The 21,919-nt window shown below is 44.7% G+C and overlaps 1 protein-coding gene across 1 annotated transcript in view; it reads left to right on the top strand.

Annotated features, from left to right (window-relative positions):
- Window positions 1-21,919, top strand: part of SLC7A14 (solute carrier family 7 member 14) — a 70,480-nt gene that overhangs the window by 36,114 nt on the left and 12,447 nt on the right. Inside the window, exons 3-5 of the mRNA XM_050965900.1 lie at window positions 14,350-14,586; window positions 17,827-18,044; window positions 21,597-21,743. Coding sequence (XP_050821857.1) covers window positions 14,350-14,586; window positions 17,827-18,044; window positions 21,597-21,743 — 602 coding nt within the window. The remainder of the gene's footprint in view (window positions 1-14,349; window positions 14,587-17,826; window positions 18,045-21,596; window positions 21,744-21,919) is intronic.

Here is a 21,919-nt window from a genome sequence, read left to right as displayed (position 1 = left end):
AGCTCTGATAGAACAGATTTGTCTCCCCATACAGCTATCAGATCCAGTATCTCCCATACGGTCCATGCTGGAGCTCTTTTTGGATTTGGGACTGCATGGCCACCCGTGCTGATCAGAGCTCCACGCTAGGCAAACAGGAAATGAAATTCAAAAGTTTGCAGGGCTTTTCCTGTCTACCTGGCCAGTGCATCCGAGTTCAGATTGCTTTCCAGAGCAGTCACAATGGTGCACTGTGGGATACCGCCCGGAGGCCAATACCGTCGATTTGCGGCCACACTAACCCTAATCTGACATGGCAATACCGATTTCAGGGCTACTCCCCTCGTCAGGGAGGAGTACGGAAATCGGTTTAAAGAGCCCTTTATATCGTTATAAAGGGCTTCATTGTGTGGATGGGTGCAGGGTTAATTTGTTTTAACTCTGCTAAATTCAGTTTAAACGCGTAGTGTAGACCAGGCCTCTGTCACATTGATTCAATTTGCCTGTAACACGCTGAGTTTGAACGGCATGTGTCTTCTTAAAACCCCCTCCCCTTGTATTGTTAGTGAAATACCCTTCTGGCTGACCTCTGCTACTCTCCAGCTGAGAAGATTACCCAACGCCTATCTGTGAAGTGCAAGTTTAAATAAATTAAAAAAAAAAAGCATTCTCTCCCCTTGGAAAGGGGCCTAATGCTCCACAAAACCAAAACCTTCAGCTTTACACCAGTCATACAGCTAGTGGTTCATCTCCAGTATTTTCTGCTTTCCTCTCTTGCTGATGGAACTGGAAAGATCTCTGAAAAATCTCATGAGCTTTCTTCTTCTTAAGCTCCCTTTCAAAGTCCCTGAAAGCTTCCATAATCAGTGTAGTTCCGCTTGATACAAAATCATTGGTTCAGCTTCAGAATGAGCAAATGGTAGAATCTGAACTTTTCCAGAGGCTGAGGCTGGTCATATCAGATACAAGGGATTTGGTTGAGGTCTCTCTAGACAGAGAGGGCTGATTTGGTTTTGAACCCAGTCCCATCTAGCAGAACTCCTAAAGTTCATGGGTACTATATTGTAGTAGTATTTTGCCCTTATGTAGCAGTATTATCCAGGGACCTCAAGGCACTTCACAAACATGGTGTGTGCTAGTGAAGTGGATCAGTTGGCTCAGCAATGAACAGTACCTCATCATCTAGTCAGCAGGCTGCTCCCTGCTGGGTTTTTAGTGCATTTGTTTCCAACTGATGCTAAATGGTTTCCTATAACCAACAGGAACCCAAGTTACAACCCAGTCCTGCAACAACAGGTGCAGGTTCTCCCTTACTAAAATAAGTCTCACCCATGCAAGGCCTATTTTTCACCAATGCAGTGCATCTGCACTAGGCGTCTATATTACTGCAGCTGCACTTGTGCAACAATCTCTAGTTTAGACAAGCCCTTAGTTTGCAAAGCCTGCTACAGCAATTGGATCAGCCTTTTGCTTATACAAAAGAAGACTCCCACACTGAGTAAGTACATTAGAAATAAATGTATCAACATTCCCTGTGTTACTGTGGATTTAAACCAGGGAGACAGAGCAGAACTTGGTTCTAATGATGCTAAGAAGCCAGAACCCAAATCTGTTATTCCTCTCTGGTGGTTCTAGGAACACCTTACAATGCAGAGTGAAACTTCTCTGTTCACAGGAGTTACACCAGTGACTTCATTCGAGAATATAAGGGAGAGTAGAATTTAGCTCAAAATTCAATTGCACTTGAAGAGAATAATTGATGCTCTTTTTTTTAAGGCCTTTGTTTTTAAAAAGCTGAGTGAGATTATTTTATTGTATCTGCAGTCAGTGTGTCATATTAAAGTCCTCCCCCGCTATGCAGGTTCCTACCCAGTACCCCCATAAAAGCAAACCCCATCATAAAGCTGTATAATGCAAAGACTTTTAACAGCTAGTGTTGCCTTGACACACAGCTGGGTGCTTTGCTGTGTTCAGAAGTAAGGAAGAGTTCCATACTTCCTCAGTGCCACTTTACCTGCCGGTAAAGCATGATACAGCCTGCTAGAGCAAGTTATCCAACTGACCTGCATTGGTGTTAATAGCTAGCAACACTTGTCCTGTCTTTGCAGGACGGAGATCTCTCTTCTATGCATGTCTTATTTATAGAGTTTCCTCTTGGGAATCCGAGTGCAGTGACCATTTGGATAGGAGTAAGCTAGGAGTCGCTCAAGTGGATCCGTATGGCAGGAATTAAGTGTCTCGCCAGCCATATGTACCAGGATTGCACTCGCTTGATGAAAAGACATACCACAAATATTGTAGCATAAATGCTTTAGTGCTTCCTCCATCACTGCTGGTAAGACATTCATACTGAACCGTGAGTGTCCGTGGCTGGTATTCCCATTTGTCAAGATGAGTAAGCATCAGGTGAGCAAAAGCAGAAGTTCTAAAAGCATTCACATGCCCAACATCGTCCAAAACATCACTTTCTTCATATCAAAATAGTCAGCGCCCTGCCTCCGAGCTAATGTGTTCGTTTGTCGTAGGTTTTCTGTATGCTAGAAAAATCAGTACTCATATCACAGCCGCCATCAGCAATGGTGCAGTCAGGGGCGGCTCCAGGCCCCAGCACGCCAAGCACGTGCTTGGGGCAGCAAGCTGCGGGGGGCGCTCTGCTGGTGCCACAAGGGCAGCAGGCAGGCTGCCCTCAGCGGCTTGCCTGCGGAGGGTCCGCTGGTCCCACGGCTTCGGACCGCAGGCAAGCTGTGGAAGGCAGCCTGCCTGCCGTGCTTGGGGCGGCAAAATTCCTAGAGCTGCCCCTGGGTGCAGTTACACTGATGGTAGCAACCAGATAAATACTGCTATACACAGAGCATAGATATTTTTGCCACTGTCTCATGGAATCCAGGAGCCTCTTCTACTCCTAGGGCTCCCACCAATGTTAACCTGGGATCAGCTGAACCAGCAATAGCTTCCATAGGATTTGTGTGTATATAAAATCCCCTAGTATGAACATCACCTAGAAAGTGTGCGCACACACACATACACACACCAGTCCACCCCCCTTAACTAGCACTAACAGAGGCCACCACCTGCTGATAAGTAAGCTAAAAAACTCAAAAGGAATTAGGTTCCTAACTTTAAATAGAAGTTAGGAGCCTAATTCCTTTTGGGCATTCAGCCCTCAACATCCAGACCAGTTAAAATCAAGCGAGTCTCATTTATGATGCATCAATGCTATTTGGTGACTTCTTCAGCATGCTTAGATCTGAATGAATGTTTAACTCAAATTGTCTCAGGCCATCCCCCATATGAAAGCAAGGAAGGAGGACAACACATTCCAAAGGCAGCAGGATCCATGGGCTTCATCTGCTTGTCTAGCCCCCAAGCCAGCTAAACACGTGCTTGTTTCCAGTAGTTACATGGAATAGCTAGCAACAGAAACTGGGTGTCAAACTGCTTTAACTCAGAGAAGCAGGAAAGCACTTTAGCAGAGTGCTGAGACAGCCCATCCTGAGCCATTCTGTGTGCAAAGCGGGAAGTCACCTGTGCCAGACACACCCTTCCCCCAGCACCGGCGCTTCCATTAGCCTACCGCCTAGGGTTACCTTGGGTGCCAGGATTCGGGGGGCAGCATTTTCTGCGTTCCCCATGGGAGCTTCTGGTTCCGCTCCTGTCACGCCGCCGAAGAAGGACCTTCTGCCGACGTGCCGCGGAAAACAGCGGCAGGCAATTGAGCAGCTCAATGACTGCCGCTGTTGCCTGCAGCATTTCGGCAGAGGGTCCTTCTTCAGCGGTGCGATGGGAGCGGAAACTGAAGCTCCCACGCGCCCTGTGGGGAGCGCAGAAAATGCCGCCCCCAGAATTCTGCCTAGGGTGCCAGAAACCCTGGCGCCGCTCCTGCCTGCCCCAACATCTCAGATCCATCCTGAGCTACTGTTTACTGCAAGGCAGGGTACCTCTGATGCTTGATGTGAAGCTGCTGGCTGCCTCATCTAAGGTTTAGCCCAAACAAGAAGTCAAAGAATGGAGATTTAAAATAAAGCTATAAAATAGGCTGTTTAAATAGTCAGGAACTATCTACTGAAAACCCAAACTATTCAGCTGTGTTTATTTGCTCCTGAATAATATCAGTAACAATATAGTTATACCAGTGTAATGATTGTTATACTAATTACACACTGCAGCTGAGATTCAAAGGGGGGGGAATAATGGATGGATGAAAAATGGTTTTCTGTGAAAAGATTGTTCTCCCAACCAGCTGTTTTGTGGGTATGTTTTCTGTAGAAAGCCAGCAATCACTCCTCATTGGAAAAAAGTCTAATTCAGAATTCAAAGAAATATTGCAGGGAGATGTACCGTGTCTTCTGTTTGCAAACACTCCATTTACAAATTTGGAGCACGACTTTGTCTGCATGAATGTTTCCTGCGCACTAAACGAGGAACTGTATTCCTGCCACGTACACAAAATGGCTTAGGGGCAAAATAATTGGATTCTGTGGAAAAAGTCTGTAATCCACAAGTACTGGGAACCCCTCTGAAACTTGTTTAGCAATGAGAAGGTAAACAGCATCTGATGGAGATACTAGGTTGCTTTCAGGGAGGTGTTTTGCAAAGGGCAGTTTTTTTATTTTAGGAACTGAGTAATTTTTGTAAATCAAAACAAAAGCCAAACAACAATGTCCCAATCCTGCAAACACTTACACTTGGGAATCGGTTTTAAGAGTCCTATTGAATTCAATGGGGCTATTCATGCAAGTAAAGTTAACCATATGCCAACTGTCTGGAGGACTGGGGCATACATGATCCTCTCTTTTTGACTATATTTATGGAAAACACGATCTAAAAGGATTTTTGTTATTAGTTAGTTGTACTTTCTGGGTCTCCTGCATTAGAAAGATGTTGCAATGTCTAGATGTTGCAATAAAACAAACAAAAGATGTTGCAATGTCTAGATGTTGCAATAAAACAAACAAAAAAACCAACCTAATTTCTACAAATACTTTAATGATTAAGAGACCCTGATTTTACTAAACAGAAGTGGTAGGCTTAAGTTGTCCTGATAGAATGCTTCTAACACAACATTCATGACCACCCCCACCACTAAGGAAGGTTGGGAAACCAATCTCCTCATATACCATTTTTGCACCAGTGTAATTCAACTAGCTTCAGAAGTGTTATTCTTGATTTACATTGGGGGAAGAACACCACTGCATGGTGTTTAACTAGCAGACGTAGCTCCGATGTAAAACACTTCTGCTTGCATAGATTTTGGAAAGCTGAAGTAGCATGTTTGGGTCACTTGACTTCTCAGCTCTTTCCAGTCACTGGGAGCTTTAGAGGGATGAGAACCCCAACAATTCCTAACAAATCTGGTGACATTCCCTGATTTGGCTTCCTCATCCTTTTCTTCCCCTCCCCTCCTGATCTTCTTGCCAAGCCTCAGAGCCTTTCACTTACCTGTTGCTGTCTTCTGGGTTGCCTATGGCTTGAATCCTTTCCTTCCAAGATCTTCTGGAGGTGGCCAACTGACCCACTCCATCTGCTAAGGGAGCCAGCAGAGAAGCCTACCATGACCTCATCTCCCCTGGGCATCATTGGAAGGGGGAAGGACAACCTGTAGAGAAGCATGGTTTTCACAGTTGTGCTTTCCTAGTGGAAAGTAAACTGATGTGGGTGTTAAGGACTTTTGCACAGCACTTCTCTTGAGAAGCTTATTAGAAACAATTTTATTAGCTGGTCCCCAGTCAGGCCACTCCTTAAACATCAGTCATTGCAGCCAGCCTCTTCTAGAGCACAGCAGCATTCATTGGTTCCCCTCACTCCAACCACAAAGGTTCCCCTGTGCACTAGTTCCACTTCCTCTGGAACAGCCAGTGCTCACACCCGACATTCTAGTGGCAAGAACAGTGTTTGGAGTCATGCACATATTGTGTTCCCCATCATTTTTTGTATATTTCAGATATGGTCAAACATATTAGCTACTTTGCTGCTGACAACTATCTGTGCATCAAGTGACACACAATATTGTCAACTGTTGAAGTTTTCCTTGAATAATGGGGTTTCAGCGGGTGCTGGAACTCATCCGGTGATGACGCGAGATGCTCCATGCCCATCACAAAGTTGAGCCCTGCTGGAAGCCAGCAGGCATCTCCCCTTCAGTCACCATTCTCACAGGGGAAGAAAGCAAAGAGCCCAGCGCAGCTCTGCTCCCTCCTTCCCCTCCCATGAGCAACAACCACAGGGCAGCTCTGCTGCTCCTCCCCCCTTCCACATCTGCCTTGGATGAGGGCAGAGGGGGATGAAGTGCCCCTGGAACTGCCACCCCCAGCCTACAAAGGGAGAGGGGACCATGCTGCAACCCCAGCCTCAGAAAGGGTATGAAGAACCCTAGGAAGAGCAGAGGTGGGGGTTGAACTGGTGAGGGTTACAGGGGACAGGATCAATTCCTAGGCAGGTGGATGGACAGATGTGAAGGTGAGGGCTTCTGCAACAGGGGCCAAAGGCATCTTACCCTGTAGATTTTGGAGAGTGATCAATACTAATTGTCACACAGATGCTGGGGATGGCAGGGCTGGGAGGAGGTTTCCAAAAAAAAACTAAAAACACCAAAAGAAAAGTATGATTTTTTAAAAAAAAAAGTCTTGATTCTTGGGGCTAAAATCATGATTTTAGGGGGCCTGACTTGTGATTTTTGATCTCTTGAAGTTGGCAATAGCCAACAGATCACTCTGATGCTGCCTCATCCACCTACTAGGTGAGCTCTGAAGAGCTGACATTCTGTACCCAATCAGGACTTTGAACATTTCCAGTCTGCGGCACACCAGAGTTAGAGATCAGACCATCCTGCTCCCAACACACAGGATTCTACCTCTCAAACCAAAGAGAAGCCTCGGGCTTTTGATGCCTGTTTGATCCATTCCTATTCTATCCAGTGGAAGGTAGAGGCACAAAATCATAATAGAAAGTTAATTCTTTTCCTCCACTGATTTCTGAGCACTATATAAAAGGCAGTAAATATATCATTTGCCTTATTTTATATACAGAGAAACTGAAGCATAGAGTGGTGAAGGAATTTCCTAAGATCGCCCAGAAAGCCAATGGCAAAGCCAAGTCTTGTATCCCACTCCACTACCTTATCCGCTAGATCATATCCTATAAACTTAGGTCCAGTCCTGCTCCCACTGAAATCAATGAGTGTGTGTGTGTGGGGGGGTGTATTTATGAATGGCAGTATGTTTATGTAAACGCAGCAAAGAGTCCTGTGGCACCTTATAGACTAACAGACGTTTTGGAGCATGAGCTTTCGTGGGTGAATACCCACTTCGTCGGATGCATGTAGTGGATGCATCCGATGAAGTGGGTATTCACCCACGAAAGCTCATGCTCCAATACATCTGTTAGTCTATAAGGTGCCACAGGACTCTTTGCTGCTTTTACAGAGCCAGACTAACACAGCTACCCCTCTGATACTTGAGTATATTTATGATGCATACAACCAATGCATAGAATAATATATTATCATCCCATATGGCAACTCTAGTGGAACAATTAAAACCTCAGATCATCTAGTCATATTAATAAGTCATCACTCTTGTTGATACATACTCATACTGGCACAATCTTCTTTGAACTTTGTCTTTTCATTGGCTAACCTCAAAGAAGGATGATAATTTTTAAAGCCATCAGAGAGTGAAACAGAATACCTGCCCCCCATTAAGTCATCTGTTTCATAAACCTTTCAGGCATGTAGTAGTCTGTTAATGTCTTATGTTTGCAGTTTGCATGCATTTTTAATCAGCTTTGAATAATGACTTTTTGTATGTGGCTAGATGATTAGGGTTTCTCATTGCTCTTGCAGCTTGGACTGCATGTCAGAAAAACTCAAGTATCATTTTCAAAAGCACTATTATCTCTGCAAGTTAAAAAGTGTGTGAAACATACAAAAACTCCAACAACAAAAATACAAGTGCCATTGCATTTAATGTAAAGAATCAACAGTTTTCCATTTACACTGAATGTTTAAAAGCTGCACTTATTATAGAGCATTGAATTTGTAATTTTATAAAGCCACTTTCCTTCAGATACCAAACTGATTAAAAACAAAACACTGTTCTGAATTTGCAAAGAAAAGTAATTTTTGGTAAAACATTAAATACATTTTCCTACACAATGCTCAATAATGGCTATACGTCATGTTTTACTTGTTAAACCCCTCAAGGAAAACACAGTACTATGGTTATTATGGAAGCACAGATGGCAGTTACATGTTAAGGAGGAGATGAATTTTACATTTAAAGCAGCAACTCGGTTTGTTAAATATGAAGAATACAGCATATCCCTCCTAAAATTACAACACTTACTCTGCGTACAGAATGAATGTTCTAAGAATTTACAAGTTAATCTGTTAATTAGAGTTACAAATTTTAAAGGAATTCTTTACAAAGTTTAGCACCTTGGATCAGGCCTCTCATTTTTTTGGTCCCCAATGATCTTAATGTAACAATAATATGGGAAGCCTGAAGAGTATGTGAAAGCTCACTGAAGTCTCCTACACCGACTACATATGGAGACTTTTTTTTTGCTTTTTGTGGTTAGTGGCCGTTTGTCACGATTATTTTTCATAACTGAAAGCTTATTGATCCTCAGCCTCTGTTAACAGATAATGTTCTTCTGTGGAAAACATAACTGCCCTCTTTCACAATGGTCACTGGCTCCTAGTGATCGTAATGGGAGTGAAGCCAAGCTGCCCACAGGGAAGACAGAGTTGCCATCTGTACCAACTTTTGGACTATGGACACCAAGGGTAGATTCCTTCTTGTGAAAGGTGTTAACCTCTCGTTTTAGCAGTGGTTCTCCCATGCCAACAAAGGCATTCCAGCTGTCTCAGCACCAGGTCAGACAAAAAGCCCCCAGACCCTGCCACTCTGATGTAGGGTGACCAGATGTCCCGATTTTATAGGGACAGTCCTGATATTTGGGTCTTTTTCTTATATAGGCTCCTATTACCCCCCACCCCTTGTCCTGATTTTTCACACTTGCTGTCTGGTCACCCTACCGTTATGGAACCTTCCAGAGCCCACAGTATCACATCACAGTTGTGACATTAAAGAGACACTGGAAAGCCCTAAAAATGATTCTGTGTAATTTGGATGGTCATTTGGGGCCTGATCCTATAAGCCCTCAGAACTCCAATTCTAGTCAACAAGAAATGTTTGAGCTGAGGGCTTGCAAGACTGGGCTGTCATTGGATATGCAGAGTGTGGCGAGCTGTTCTAGTGGGGTGGACTTGGAAATTCATTCCTTGTTAAAAGCAGACACTCGCGCTTGATTTGCCAACATTTCCACATGCCCCTTTATGCAACTGGCCTTAGCCAAAAATTATTCAGCTTCCTGGCATTGTGGAGGCCTCAGGCAGTGATGCACCTTTGTCCCTCCTGTTCTCTGCCTGTGGTACACAATAGTTTAATCTCCTGAGAGCTGCAATATTTTGCTCTAAAATTCTGGTTGAGAGGCTGCATGCAGGAGTAGTATTTAATGGCCTGTGATATATAGGAGGCCCAGCTAGATCTAATTGTCCTTTCTGCTGTGGTGCTGGAACAGTTTGTATAGTGGGAGTGCTGAAAGCCATTGAACCAAACTGCAAATCTTGTATATGATGGAAACCACTTCAAACCATGGGGTGCAACAGCACCCCCAGAACCCCTAGTTCCAGCACCTGTGCCTTTCTGGCTTTAAATGCTATGACTCTGCATGGAGGTAGCTCTGTTTCCATTCACAGAGGTGATGGATGAAAGTCATAAAATATTCCTTTCAAGAGATCTCTTTCAAATGAATCACTGCTGGAAGAAGCAGCAGCACACCTGGCAGGGTCTATGTAGGAAAGTTCATGCTAAATGGAAATAAAGTCATAGCTCAAATGTTAAGTTGGTACAAATTACTTTGGGGGAAAAGCTGTAAATTGCAGGTAAATCCCTTCTGATCACTGGAAAAGGTCCCCACTGCACTGGAGTGTGATCCTGGCCCTTGACACAACTATGCCACTCCCATTGAACAGAGAGCAGAACAGAAATATAAATAAAATAATAAATAATAAGTGGTGTCCTTGGGTCTAGACACTTTGGGAAGATGCTGAAGAGAGTTCCCACCAATCAGCATCCAGCTACCTTAGCCATTCTAAGGACTACACAGGTCAGTCCTTCAGACAATTTGCCAGATTCTGGTCTGTGGGGAATGGGGACTTTTTTTCCCCAGTGGATGTAGCTTTGGTGCACTTGAGAGACCTTTGTTCACTGATCTTAACTACGGTTGTGTCAGACTTGAAGAACACTCATGCAAATGCCCTGTTAAGGGTCTAGTTATTACTATTAGTTGTAGTATAGCATTAGAAGGCCCAGCTGAGATTGGGATCCATTTCCATGAGGCACTTCTGGGTAGGGAGACAGTCCCTACCCAGAAGAGCAGACAGTCAAATTAGATATAACAGATGGGGGGAGGGGAACAAAAGCAGAGAGAGGTGAAATGATAATATTGGTGAGGAGGAAGGGACAAGCTAAATAAAGCAGGGAGAGAACAGGTTAAATAATGTTATTATTTAGATAAGTTAGATATGTTCAACTCAGGAGGGCCTGACAAAATTCATCCTGGGATACTTAAGCAATCTCAGAACCATTAGCAACGATCTTTTATTGTAGCATGAAGCACAACAGAACACAACCCAACACAACCCTGCAAAAGCAGCATTATTGTACACCCATCTCACACACAGCTCCAGCCTGATCAGATTCTTGTTCCAAATAGGAATAATTGCCTGCCTGGGTGTGAGGCACACAGTGGTTATTGCCAGGTCCTGGGCATACACAAGGTCAGACACCATGCCCCCTAATCTCAGCCTCTCTCCTCTGGCTCCCACTACAGGGTACTCTTTGGCATGGCCTTTCTGTAAGCTTGGAGAAAACTCAGAAGTGGAGCAGAAAGCTGCTGGGTGGGATTCTGAAGACAGCCTGCAGACCATTGAAACAAGACTTGTGCTCCTAACTAACTTAGGCACTTTAGAATATCCCAGCCTCTGTCCCCATGCTGACTTTCCAGTGGCTGGGGTCTCTGGCAGGTGCCCAAAGTGTAGTGCTATCTCATCAGCTCCCCAGTGAGGAGCACTGCCTGGCCTGTTACAATCACACTCTGTTTCTTTTCTACCATAGGTACCTTTAATCCTTAGTTTCCAAGTAGGATTTAGCACAGGTACACAGCAAGAGGAACCTGCCACGCAATTTTCTTCCTCTAAATATCCCCCTTTACTGCCTGTTCCTTCCAGTTGTATCCTCTCCCAATTACTGAATCACTTGTCTCACTAGCCCAGCAACTACCACCCAGGTGTCAGCAATGCCAAGAGAAACTGGTCAATTAATTTCACTCAAGGTTGAAGTCTTCCCAGTATTGCAGCCTCTTCAGTGCCTGCTACGGAGAGTACCCCGTGACAGACAGCTTGGCCAGGATTTCACCAAGGGCGTGTGACTGCTTATGAAACAGTAAACACTGGAATAAAACAGTAGAGTTGGAAGCATGTTCTGCAGCAATAAGGTTCTGACAACAAGAATGGCACCAGTGCTGCTAGTCTAAGTGGGGTTAATAACAGCTTGTCCATCGTATCAGAGAGAGAATAGCACTGAATCAGTGATAGCGCCAGTAATCTGCTGCCACAGAGAATGCACATGCACCTTCGGTGTCTGCCAGTACACGTATTTGAGGGGGATGTCTGTGCTCAGAGTTCCATCCGTGGCTGACATTTAAACCCTTCCGTTGATATTCAAGGTTCTGGTCACCACCTACAAAGCCCTAAATGTCAGAGACCGCCACTCAACCTGTGTTTGTCTGGATGGGGCTAAGGCATTATCAGCAACAAGCCCTCTCCTCTGGAATTTGCTCCCTGCAGAAACGGTCCTGAGCCCAAACCTGGCCACTTTCAGACAGAACCATAAAGTTCACTGCTTTGTCTAGGCTTTTTCCTAATTTCCGAATCTGCGTCCCCTCTCATCTAGCCTGCTGGCAATGGCATTCCTCTTCCTCCTTCTGAAGTGGATTTTGATTCTCACGGGATATTGATCTGTCCAAGGCCTTGGTCTCTGTTTAACCGTGCACAGGGCACCCCCAATACTGTGTGGTCAGGGCCTGTAAGAAATACAAATAAACCATTTCTGCCCTCCTGTGTACAAACAGGACATTAGCTTGACTAGTATTTATGCACACATCTAAGGCCAACAGGTACTGGCGGCATTGCAGTATATTGCTAAGGTTAGTAATATGCAGAAAAGAACTTAGGAAATAGAGACTAGGAATAAGACTTTTTAGGGGGGAAGTAGAATCCACATTGTTTTGGGCTGGATGAGGAAGAAGGGAGAATTCTATCTCCGCCAATTCTACTACACTGTCATACAGTTCATGCATTGAGACACTTTATATATATATATAAGCACTTCCCATTCCTGGTTACAAGGCAGCTGGTCTTTAAACCTCTGTTTTCTTTGGCATGGTACATGGTTCATCTGAGATAACCCACAATTAACAGCAGGGCTGCAGCATATAAAGTGCAGCATGTCAGTAATATCTTACCCCCATTAGAGGAACCGAAGAACAACCCTCCACAAGCCTCAGAGTGTCTCAGTCTTTGTTAGAATGCCACGTGATCAAAGTCTGGCAACATGTCTGCATGCCTCATGTGCTTGTGGAGGAGTCTATGGGTTTCCTGATGGTGTTTTGAACTGTTTATGAGGGCTGGCTGAAAATTTGCCATTGACTTTCCCTCCCCCTTTTTTTAAAAAAATGGAAAATGGATTTTCAACTAAAAATGCTTACACCCCTTGGAGACAGTCTTTCCTTGTCTCTGTTACACCATCCTGGCTGAATACAGATAGTTAGGGGTAAGGGCAAGAATTCTCTTAAAGAGCCTGCCCCTGCAGTGCCAGAGTCATCATCACCACAGAAGCTGCATGGAAAGCGAATAAAATGGTTCCTTATTCTCACTCATTGTTTTTTACAGATGCTCATAAACAAGCACAAAAGGGAGTCACAGCTGATTAGCAGGGAGCCCAGCCCTATTGACATCATCAGGCCCAAGGTGCTCAGCACTTCTGAGGATCAGGCCCTTAGACTGGAAGCTTCTGGGCAGGGACCCTGTCCTCTGCTGGTTTTGGTCAGGGCTAGCACTCAGTCATCACTCAATAAATAACAGGAATACACTGTCATTCAGTCCTAGCATGACTTGCTCAGTTGCTCTCACTGCCCTCTTCGCCCCACCGTCTCTCTCTTATTTACAACATAATTATTAGTCCTCTTGAGACACAGCAAGAAATGTTTGACTGACTGATCCCTATTATACCCAAAGCTGCATGAGCAGCATCTTACCTAAAAAGCCTAATGCTATTATTACTCTAACAGCAGCAGCTAAGACCTGGGCTTGGCAAAAGTCTGACTTTCCATATCTTCTTTCAGCTCCTTGCAGATAGTACGGGTGGATGACGGTTCCTCAGACCTGTATCCCAGATACTCATTCTCAGTACAAGCAATAGACAGCATAGTAAATTACTACTCAGCTCTCAGAGCTGTCGTAGCCCACAGATAAAGGGAGCAGCAGATGGTTAACATTGAATTTCTTCTTTTTTTATAATCTAATTTTGCCTGGTTGAATAACATGTGTGGAAATATTTATCTATCACAGGAGCCAACCAAAGACCCTGGCCCTCCATGCTGTGTGTTTACCAGCAGTACTTATGGATGGACTCCCTTCTGAGCTCCCAGGGGAGAGGCCACGTTTGGCATGCACATATACATGCGGGATATGTATGCACAGATTGCATTTGCAAGTGTTCATCTGCTGCCAGCCTCCTGCTTTGCCCACACAAATTCACATTCATGTGCCCCTGAGATCATGACTAGCTGGGTGGAGATCTCTGGTCTGTGTTAGGAGCAGGTCAGGTTGGATGGTCCCTTCTGGTCTTAAAGCCTGCTGAGAGTGTGCACACAAAATTCCACCTAACCCTTCCAGACTGAGCTGCCTAGGAGGATTATTTCTGTTATATTAGTAGCGTGTGGTCGTGCCCAGAACATGCTAAGCATGTTCCTGCTCTGCAGGCCAGCAGCTGTGGCCCAACCTTCTTCCCACTCCTTTCTGTACCTATGGGGAATTAGGGAAGGAGTAGTCCCTGCACTCCCCAGAGCAGAGGGACTGTAACTGCGCCCAGGGTCTTTATGCAGGCCATGCAATGTGAGGAAAGCTCATTGCCCTCCCCTAGTCTGAACACCCATGTATGAGCCAGGCACAGCCCAGCCCATACTTAGCCTTTCCCTTGTCCAGCACTCTGCATTTTCTCATGGCCATTTCTGCTTTCTAAACAGGTGTTTGTTATGCTGAGTTCGGAGTGCGTGTCCCAAAAACCACAGGCTCTGCCTACACCTACAGCTATGTGACAGTTGGGGAGTTTGTGGCATTCTTCATTGGCTGGAACCTGATCCTGGAGTACCTGATTGGCACAGCAGCTGGCGCAAGTGCCCTGAGCAGCATGTTTGACTCCCTGGCAAATCACACCATCAGCCGCTGGATGGTTGAGAGTGTTGGAACATTAAATGGACTGGGTGAGAATTAGATTAATACTCTTGTCATGTAATGTGTCGGTACGTGTGTTAATCGGGGCCTGAAAGGCAAGTGGAACCTCCTTGGAAATCAGACACGGATTGCATGCTCTGTTCACTATTTACCACCCGGTCACCTCTGCCAATGGCAGTCTTACCACTGTAGTTACTTGCGGGCATCCCAGTAGAGTAGGAGTGAGGCAGCAGCTTACCTCTCTGACATCAGATGTGCTGCCATGCCCAAGGTCCCCTCCTTCTGTGGTTCTGATTCTCTCCTCTGGAGGGAGCCCTCCTCTGGCTGTTTTGGGGGCTTTGGCCCCGTAGCTAAAGCACAAGTCTTTCAAAAGAAAGCCCAGTTAATAGCTTTCCAAAACAAGTCCCACCCCTTCCTTGGGCAGCAGCCCTCTGCCTAGGGTCTGTGCGACCTGCAAGTCGTGTTCCTTAATTACAGGAATCACTTTCTCCTCTTGTACCAGGGGCCGACCCATCCTTCATTCTCACGAGGCCATGACTTCTCTCTGAATCCTTTCCCTTCATTTCAGGGGCTTCCCATCACCCCAAGGGCACTGTAAGGGAGCCCAGGCTCTTCACTAGTCCAGACTCAGGCCCTCTGACCCTATACCATGCAGTGGCTGTCTGCCTGTCCGCTCTAAACTGCCCTACTCACAATTCCCAGTGCGTCTTCCATACAACTTCCCCTACCTCACCCTGAACCTTCTTAGAATCTTTCCTGGACTCCCTTCCCAGCTTCTTCTCAGCAGGGAATGACACCAGCGCTGACCAGGCCTCCAGCCTTGGAGAGCTTCCTTACCCCACTGCTGTCCTTCCCTTGACTCTCCTCACCTTCCTATCAGCCGGGGACCACCAGGCCCTAACTACGGGGGAGCCACCCAAGTCCCATTCCCACTTTACACCAGGAAGGAGGTCTTTTACCCTGTCTCACTCTTCCCATCAGGCCTCGCTGTAGCATATAGTCACCTAGGAGAAAACCCAGGCATAGATGGGGCCTGAGTCTGAGCCTGACTTTGGCCCATGCCTGGTTTTGCTTCTAGATGAGATGTGACAGGTGGGTTTTCAGGAGGGATCTGAAACTGCCAATCCTGGTGAGTCCTCCCTTCTCACCTAAAGCCTAATCCTGCATGGTGCTGAGCTCCCTCGACTTCCACTGAAATCTGCATTTTGCGAGATCAGGCCCTTACTGATTAATGCAGATAAACAGGTGGAAGAGGGAGCCTGTTGTTTCCTCACTGGCTTATGATGAAGAAACCTTAATCCATGAGTTAAAGACCTTTGTGAGTGACTATGTCAAAATACTGCTGCTAATTCCTTCATTCACACAGTTGACTCTCCCCTGCTGATACACACGGGATGCTGCTCAGACACAGGGAAGTTTAAAAACTCACAAAAAGCAGTGCAAAAGTGGAGACAGTATTTAAAAAGCCACAGAATCTGGAGTCCTACACAACGCACAATCCAAGTGCCACTCATCCTGGATCCTTCTCACTGCCCCGTTTGATCAATAGCTGATGTTTGCTCACCGTTCCACTCTTTCCACAGCATTTTGTAGGCTGCTTTGCCCTGTGCTAGTGATAGAATTTGTAGCATGGCTCACTCACCCCTGAGGAGTTCTCCATCTGGTGACACAACTGGAAAACATTCATTGGCTGGAGGAAGCATTCTTTGACGCAGTCAGAGGGGCCAGAATAAATCATTTTATTGGTGCTAGCAATGGGTTTGAAGCAGCATGTTTTGCTCCAAATGCAAACAGTCTCAAAGCTTGGCTTGTTCCAATCCAGTGTTCTAGTTCAACTTGGTTTAGAGACAGGCTCAAGAAGTGAAGCTGGAAACTGCATTTGGAGTGGAACTTCCTGCAATTTGGGTGGAGAACAAGTCTGGGGCTTGTGTCTGAGCCCATCTCTAATTTATACCCATCACCTGGAAAACAACCTGTGTTTTATTCTCTGCGTTTGCTAAAGTTCTCTCTGACTACTGGGATATAAGGACACTACATGGTTTCAGGGGGTGCCTATCACACATACACACATGTTGATGAAGATAACTGCTAGCTGAAGCAGTGTGCCTCCACTCTAGTACAGCAGCAGGTGAGAAAGTGCATGCACGGATGCTGTGTTAGTAAACTGGCAATCAAAGCAACTTCTCCAGACCCCAATTCCTGGTTAATCAGATGGGCTGTATCTGTAATGTAATGAAAACAAACATTTCTGAGCACCTAGCCGATGGCAGTTTTAGAGCCAAATCATAATATATACATTATGCTGTTTAATTTTACATTCTCTCATTATCATGAATGCCGAGCAACTCGCCAGATGCAGATGGCAGTCTGTGAGCCAGTGGAGGGCTTTCAGGGTTCAGGGATTCAGCAACATGGCTTCCGCAGACAGGGACCGTGCTGCAGAGCCACTTTTAATCATTACCATCTAGATTTCCTTCTACAGGGACCAACCAGCTGCCTGGAGCACAAACATCTAGTAATTGCTTGCTAATTTCTATGATTTCCCTATTTGTCTAGCAGCCCCAGTGCTACTCTGTGGCTGATGCTAATGAGTAGCAATAGATCATAGTTCTGATAAATGTTTCATACAAAATTTAATGTTTGATTCATTTTTAATTGGAGGCCAGCAAAGTGGATGACTAGGTGATTTTGGGAAATGGAGGCATGTCATACAGTTTAGGACCTGATCTTTCGTTCTTTGCTCACCCAAAATTCCCTTTGACTTCAGGGCAAGGAATGGAGGGTGGGTCCTTTATCTTGAATGAAAAATGGCAATTCATTCACAGTAAACAATTTGACGCACAACTGAAAGCACTGGGAAATGCCGTACTTAGAAGAGACTATTAGTCCAGTATCCTGTTTCTTACAAGGAAAGTGCTAAAACATTGTAAAGCACCTGGTTGTTGTGCCATTCTATGAAATGGGAGTAAATGTCTTTCTGACCCTAGCTAATAATCATTTTGTGCTTAAAGCCTGGGGGTGAACATCTTTGAAATGTATCGCAGCTAATGTAAGCAGAGGTGCTTTGATTTGTGCCTCCTAAACCAGGGCCTGCTGCACGTCAGCTATTGATAACCGTTAATCCTTTGCATTAGGATCAGAGCAGCTCTACAAATTTTTATATTGCTCCAGAATCCAGAAGGCAGAGGAGGAGATTTTCCTGAGGTTCTTTCTTTCTCTTTCTTGCTGTGCATGAAAAGTTACACACGTGTTTTGTTTTGTTTGTCCAGGGAATGGAGAGGAATCATATCCAGATCTTCTTGCTCTGGTTATTGCTGTCATTGTAACCATCATTGTGGCCATGGGGGTGAAGAACTCTGTGGGATTTAACAACGTGCTCAATGCAATTAACCTGGTAGTGTGGCTCTTCATCATGATCGCGGGGCTTTTCTTTGTCAATGGCAACAACTGGTCTGAAGGGCAGTTCTTGCCATTTGGATGGTCTGGGGTAAGTAAGTGTCTTACACACAATCTGGTATGCTATGGGCAGCAGCAGCCTTTAACTGAAGCATCCTAGCTGGTCACATAGGGCCCACACCACAGAAGCCACACCACTCCAATTCCCATCTGCTGTGCTAGCAGGTCATCATTATTTATTTGTATTACATAGCACATTGAGGCCCCAACTGAGATCAGAGTCCCCAGTGTGCTGGACACCTTCTGTACACATCCATAGCAAGAGATAGACTATCAGTTCTTCTCAGCAGGGACTAACAAAACATAACAGACAAAGGGTGAGAGAGGAAACTGAGGTGAAGCAACTTGCTCAAGGTCACACACAACAGGTCAGTGGCAGAACAGGGAACAGAACCCAGGTGCCCTGACAACTAGTCCAGGGCCCTAGTCACTGGCCCATATTGCCCCTCAGGCTATGTAACAATGGAAGTCTTTAGCCACTCTGCTTCCTTCTTAGAAAGCACCACTTTGGTTTCATCTCCTGACTCCTTGGCCATGTAGAGAGGTCATAGGGCCTGATAAACAAGGGAGTCTGGGGAGGGCCACCACAGCCTGAGGGGGTGGAGCACAGGTGAACAGGAGCAGTTGAGGTAGTTTCTGTGCACTGTGGGTACATCTGAGAAAGAGAGGAAGTCTGGTCAGCGGTGGGGAGGGAGCTGTCTGAGCTCTCTAAAGGGAAGGCCAGCGCTGCTGTATACTGAACTCCCAGAGACAGATTTACAGGGCAATAACTGGCACCACCTGGCACCATTCTTCCAAACCCCCTCAAACCATGAGAGTCCAAACCATATGGAATCCAGGTCCCGGCTCTGATCCAGAGACCAAACCCTTACCCACCTCAAACAACCAGACTGACAGCAATAAGCTGAAGAGTAAGATTTTCCAAACTGCCTAAGTGATTTAGGAACCTACATCCTATTGATTTTTTTTCAATAGAAATCAGGCTCCTGAGTGACTTAAGTGCTTTTGAACCTTTTACACAAGGTGTTTTACTGAAGCCCTGCTCTCTCCCAGCTGAACATGGTGAGTTGGGTTATATTGGGATCTGGATCCAAACCCTCTTTGCATCTGCATAACCAAATCCTAAATGACAACTTTTGCCCATCTTTGAAAAAGTCACTTGTGGTCCAGTCTTCCCCCACTCCATCTGAATAAGCTTAGAACTTTTTCATAACTCTAAGCTCGAGAGCCAAACATTTGAAGTGATATGTTGTTGTAACGTTATACCAAAATACAGTAGCCATGGATAAAAAAGAAGTTAAGGGAGGGCTAGTGCAGTTTCTATAAAGAGGGGGAAACATACTGATATTTGTTTGGGTTGGTCTTCAGTAAAAATATTCTAAACTGTTTGTTTTGTGCATTTCATAAAGCCACCTGCCAGTGCTTATTTTCTGGATGTTAGCTCACAGCTTACTGATAATTTGGACAGATTTGGCTTTTTCAGCCTGCTTGAACTGGTTTTTATCCAAGGATGAGCAGAGACTGAAAATATCTCGGCTGGACTAAGGCCAAGATAATTTCTTAGATTTACATTGCTCAACTCTACAAGGTTTTGTACAGAAAAATAAGCAGGAAAGTAAAGTAAACCAAGATTCTTGGTTATCAGAACAGATCCTGGGCTGTCCAATGTTTTTTCTTCCTCTTCTCTTAAATAAATCAATATTTTCTGCTACATAAAACCTAAAGAGAAGAAAGAAGCCCCCTTGAGAGCATATATTACATTTATCTTTCGAAGCTGCTTGGCCTTTTTATGCCACATATTAGGAACAATAAACAAAGAGAAATAGGAAAAAAAAAAACACAGCCATTTCTCTTGTATCCAAACCTACAAAAGACTCAAGGTAAAAGTACAGAATTTAAAGGATAAGGGGCTTGATCTAAGCCCATTGATGTCAATGGGAGCCTTCCCATTAATTTAAATGGGTTTTGGATTAACTTAAATTTGGCTCCAAAATTTAGCTTTTGTAAAAATAATCACGCAGTCGCTGTGTTTAGGGTGAAATTCACTCTTGTGCAGAGGGTCACCATGAGGCATCTGCACCAGCTAAGTCCTTTAAAATAGGATTTAAATGAGGCTTAAGTGGTGCAGAGGCCGTCTGCAGAGTGGTGAATTTTACCGTCTAGTGCACTGCTAAATAGACAGATAATATAGATTAATATTATACACACACTGCAAACTAACCCACTTCTTGTGTCTTTCTGAGATACCAACACTTTAAAATCACTACCTTTTTTGTCTGTCTTGCATAAAATACCTTACAGAAAGCCAAGGCCAATTCTTTCCACCTCTGTATTTAAATAAAGAATTGCTTTCAGTTTGACTCACAACTTGCCATTTATGTAATTTTCAGCCATTGCACATGCTTCAGTGTTTGTTTCCTCAGTTTGATAACTGTCCTTGATAATATTGTATATTTAAAGAACATAAACACAATAAAATATTTAAATAGTACAAGGATTCACAGTGGGTGCTGCTAGCCCATCTGCAGTTTCCATACAAAACAGAAGTTATTTTGAAAGCTCCACACATCTGATTATACCTATTCTGGTCCTTCTATTAGCACATTTTGCTGTCACATTAAAAAGTTTGCTAATATGTAATGTGTGAGAATGTTACAAATCCTTATTAATTTAATCAGATTTGGATTCTAATAGCATGAAAGCAAGTGACTATATCAAACTGGTTAATTGTCTTATCTGTCACTGTCAGGATCTGTCAACAGATTCAGGGGCTGCATAACTACAGATCTGTGTCAAGCATTAGTAAGTTGCAAATGACCCTCTTTTAGTGAAAACCCAAGCCCCACCAGCCTGAAGACCCAAGCCCGACTCCTGCCTCAAAGGGTGGAGTACAAGCTGAGTATTCTCAAATCCAGTGGATCTCCTAGCCTTGGTTTAACATTTTTGTTTTAATGTTATTGAATGCTCTTTTATTTTTAGATATTTCATTGTATGGCATGATGTTCAAGTGGCATGTTGAAATAGAAGCACTAGATTAAATCACTGGATTCTTGGTTCTCCCAGGTGCAGGCCCCAAATCAGAATGCTCAGTTTGGGCACTCAGATCAGCCTTTAAGTGTCCAAAAGACCAGCTGAAATTGGAACCAGGTTCCTTAGCTTAAGCATCCGTGTTTGAAAACTTAGAGACACTCTGAGCCACATCTGCCTTGCTTTACATAGGCTTATTGACTTCCACTCACGTTAAAGGGGGGTAGGATTTGGTCCAATAGGCACTGATTTCAATGTTCTCACAGAAGCCAAAATCCACTCCCCAGCAGGAATAATTTGGCTTCGCATTAGGAAACTCTGTAGGAGGAAGTACTAGGGGAAAGCCGCCCTTTAGGCCACCGGGTTGGTAATGGAACTTCTCCGCGGCTGCTACTGGATGCCTCCACGGCTGTGGTGTCCCTTCTCTCCTCACCCTCATGTAAGATTAAAATGGATCTTCCAGCCCTTGATGGAGTGGGGCAGGGGAATACAAGGAGGCATCTCTCATTCTACTAGTTTTCCTTCATGTATCTGATTAAGTCAATTATTTGTGCAGGTGCTAAAAGGTGCAGCTACTTGTTTCTATGCGTTCATTGGCTTTGACATAATCGCCACCACAGGAGAAGAAGCTAAGAGTCCCAACACCTCCATTCCCTATGCGATCACGGCTTCTTTGGTCACATGCCTGACAGCGTATGTATCTGTAAGTACCAAATACATACAACATTTCTCTACTGTAGCTTCTGTGCTGCTTTCTTTAGTAAGATAATGTGCCAGTGAGATCATGTAACAAATGTTTCCTTCTCTGGTGGATGTGCACGACTACTTCAGCTGTGGATGTGTTTGACTACATCAATGTCTTTCTGTGGCTGCCCTTTA

This window comes from Gopherus flavomarginatus, chromosome 8 (assembly GCF_025201925.1).
Source record: "Gopherus flavomarginatus isolate rGopFla2 chromosome 8, rGopFla2.mat.asm, whole genome shotgun sequence".
NCBI classification, from domain to species: domain Eukaryota; kingdom Metazoa; phylum Chordata; order Testudines; family Testudinidae; genus Gopherus; species Gopherus flavomarginatus.
Note: the sequence above shows the minus strand (reverse complement) of the source record. Positions and strands in the feature narration are given on the sequence as shown.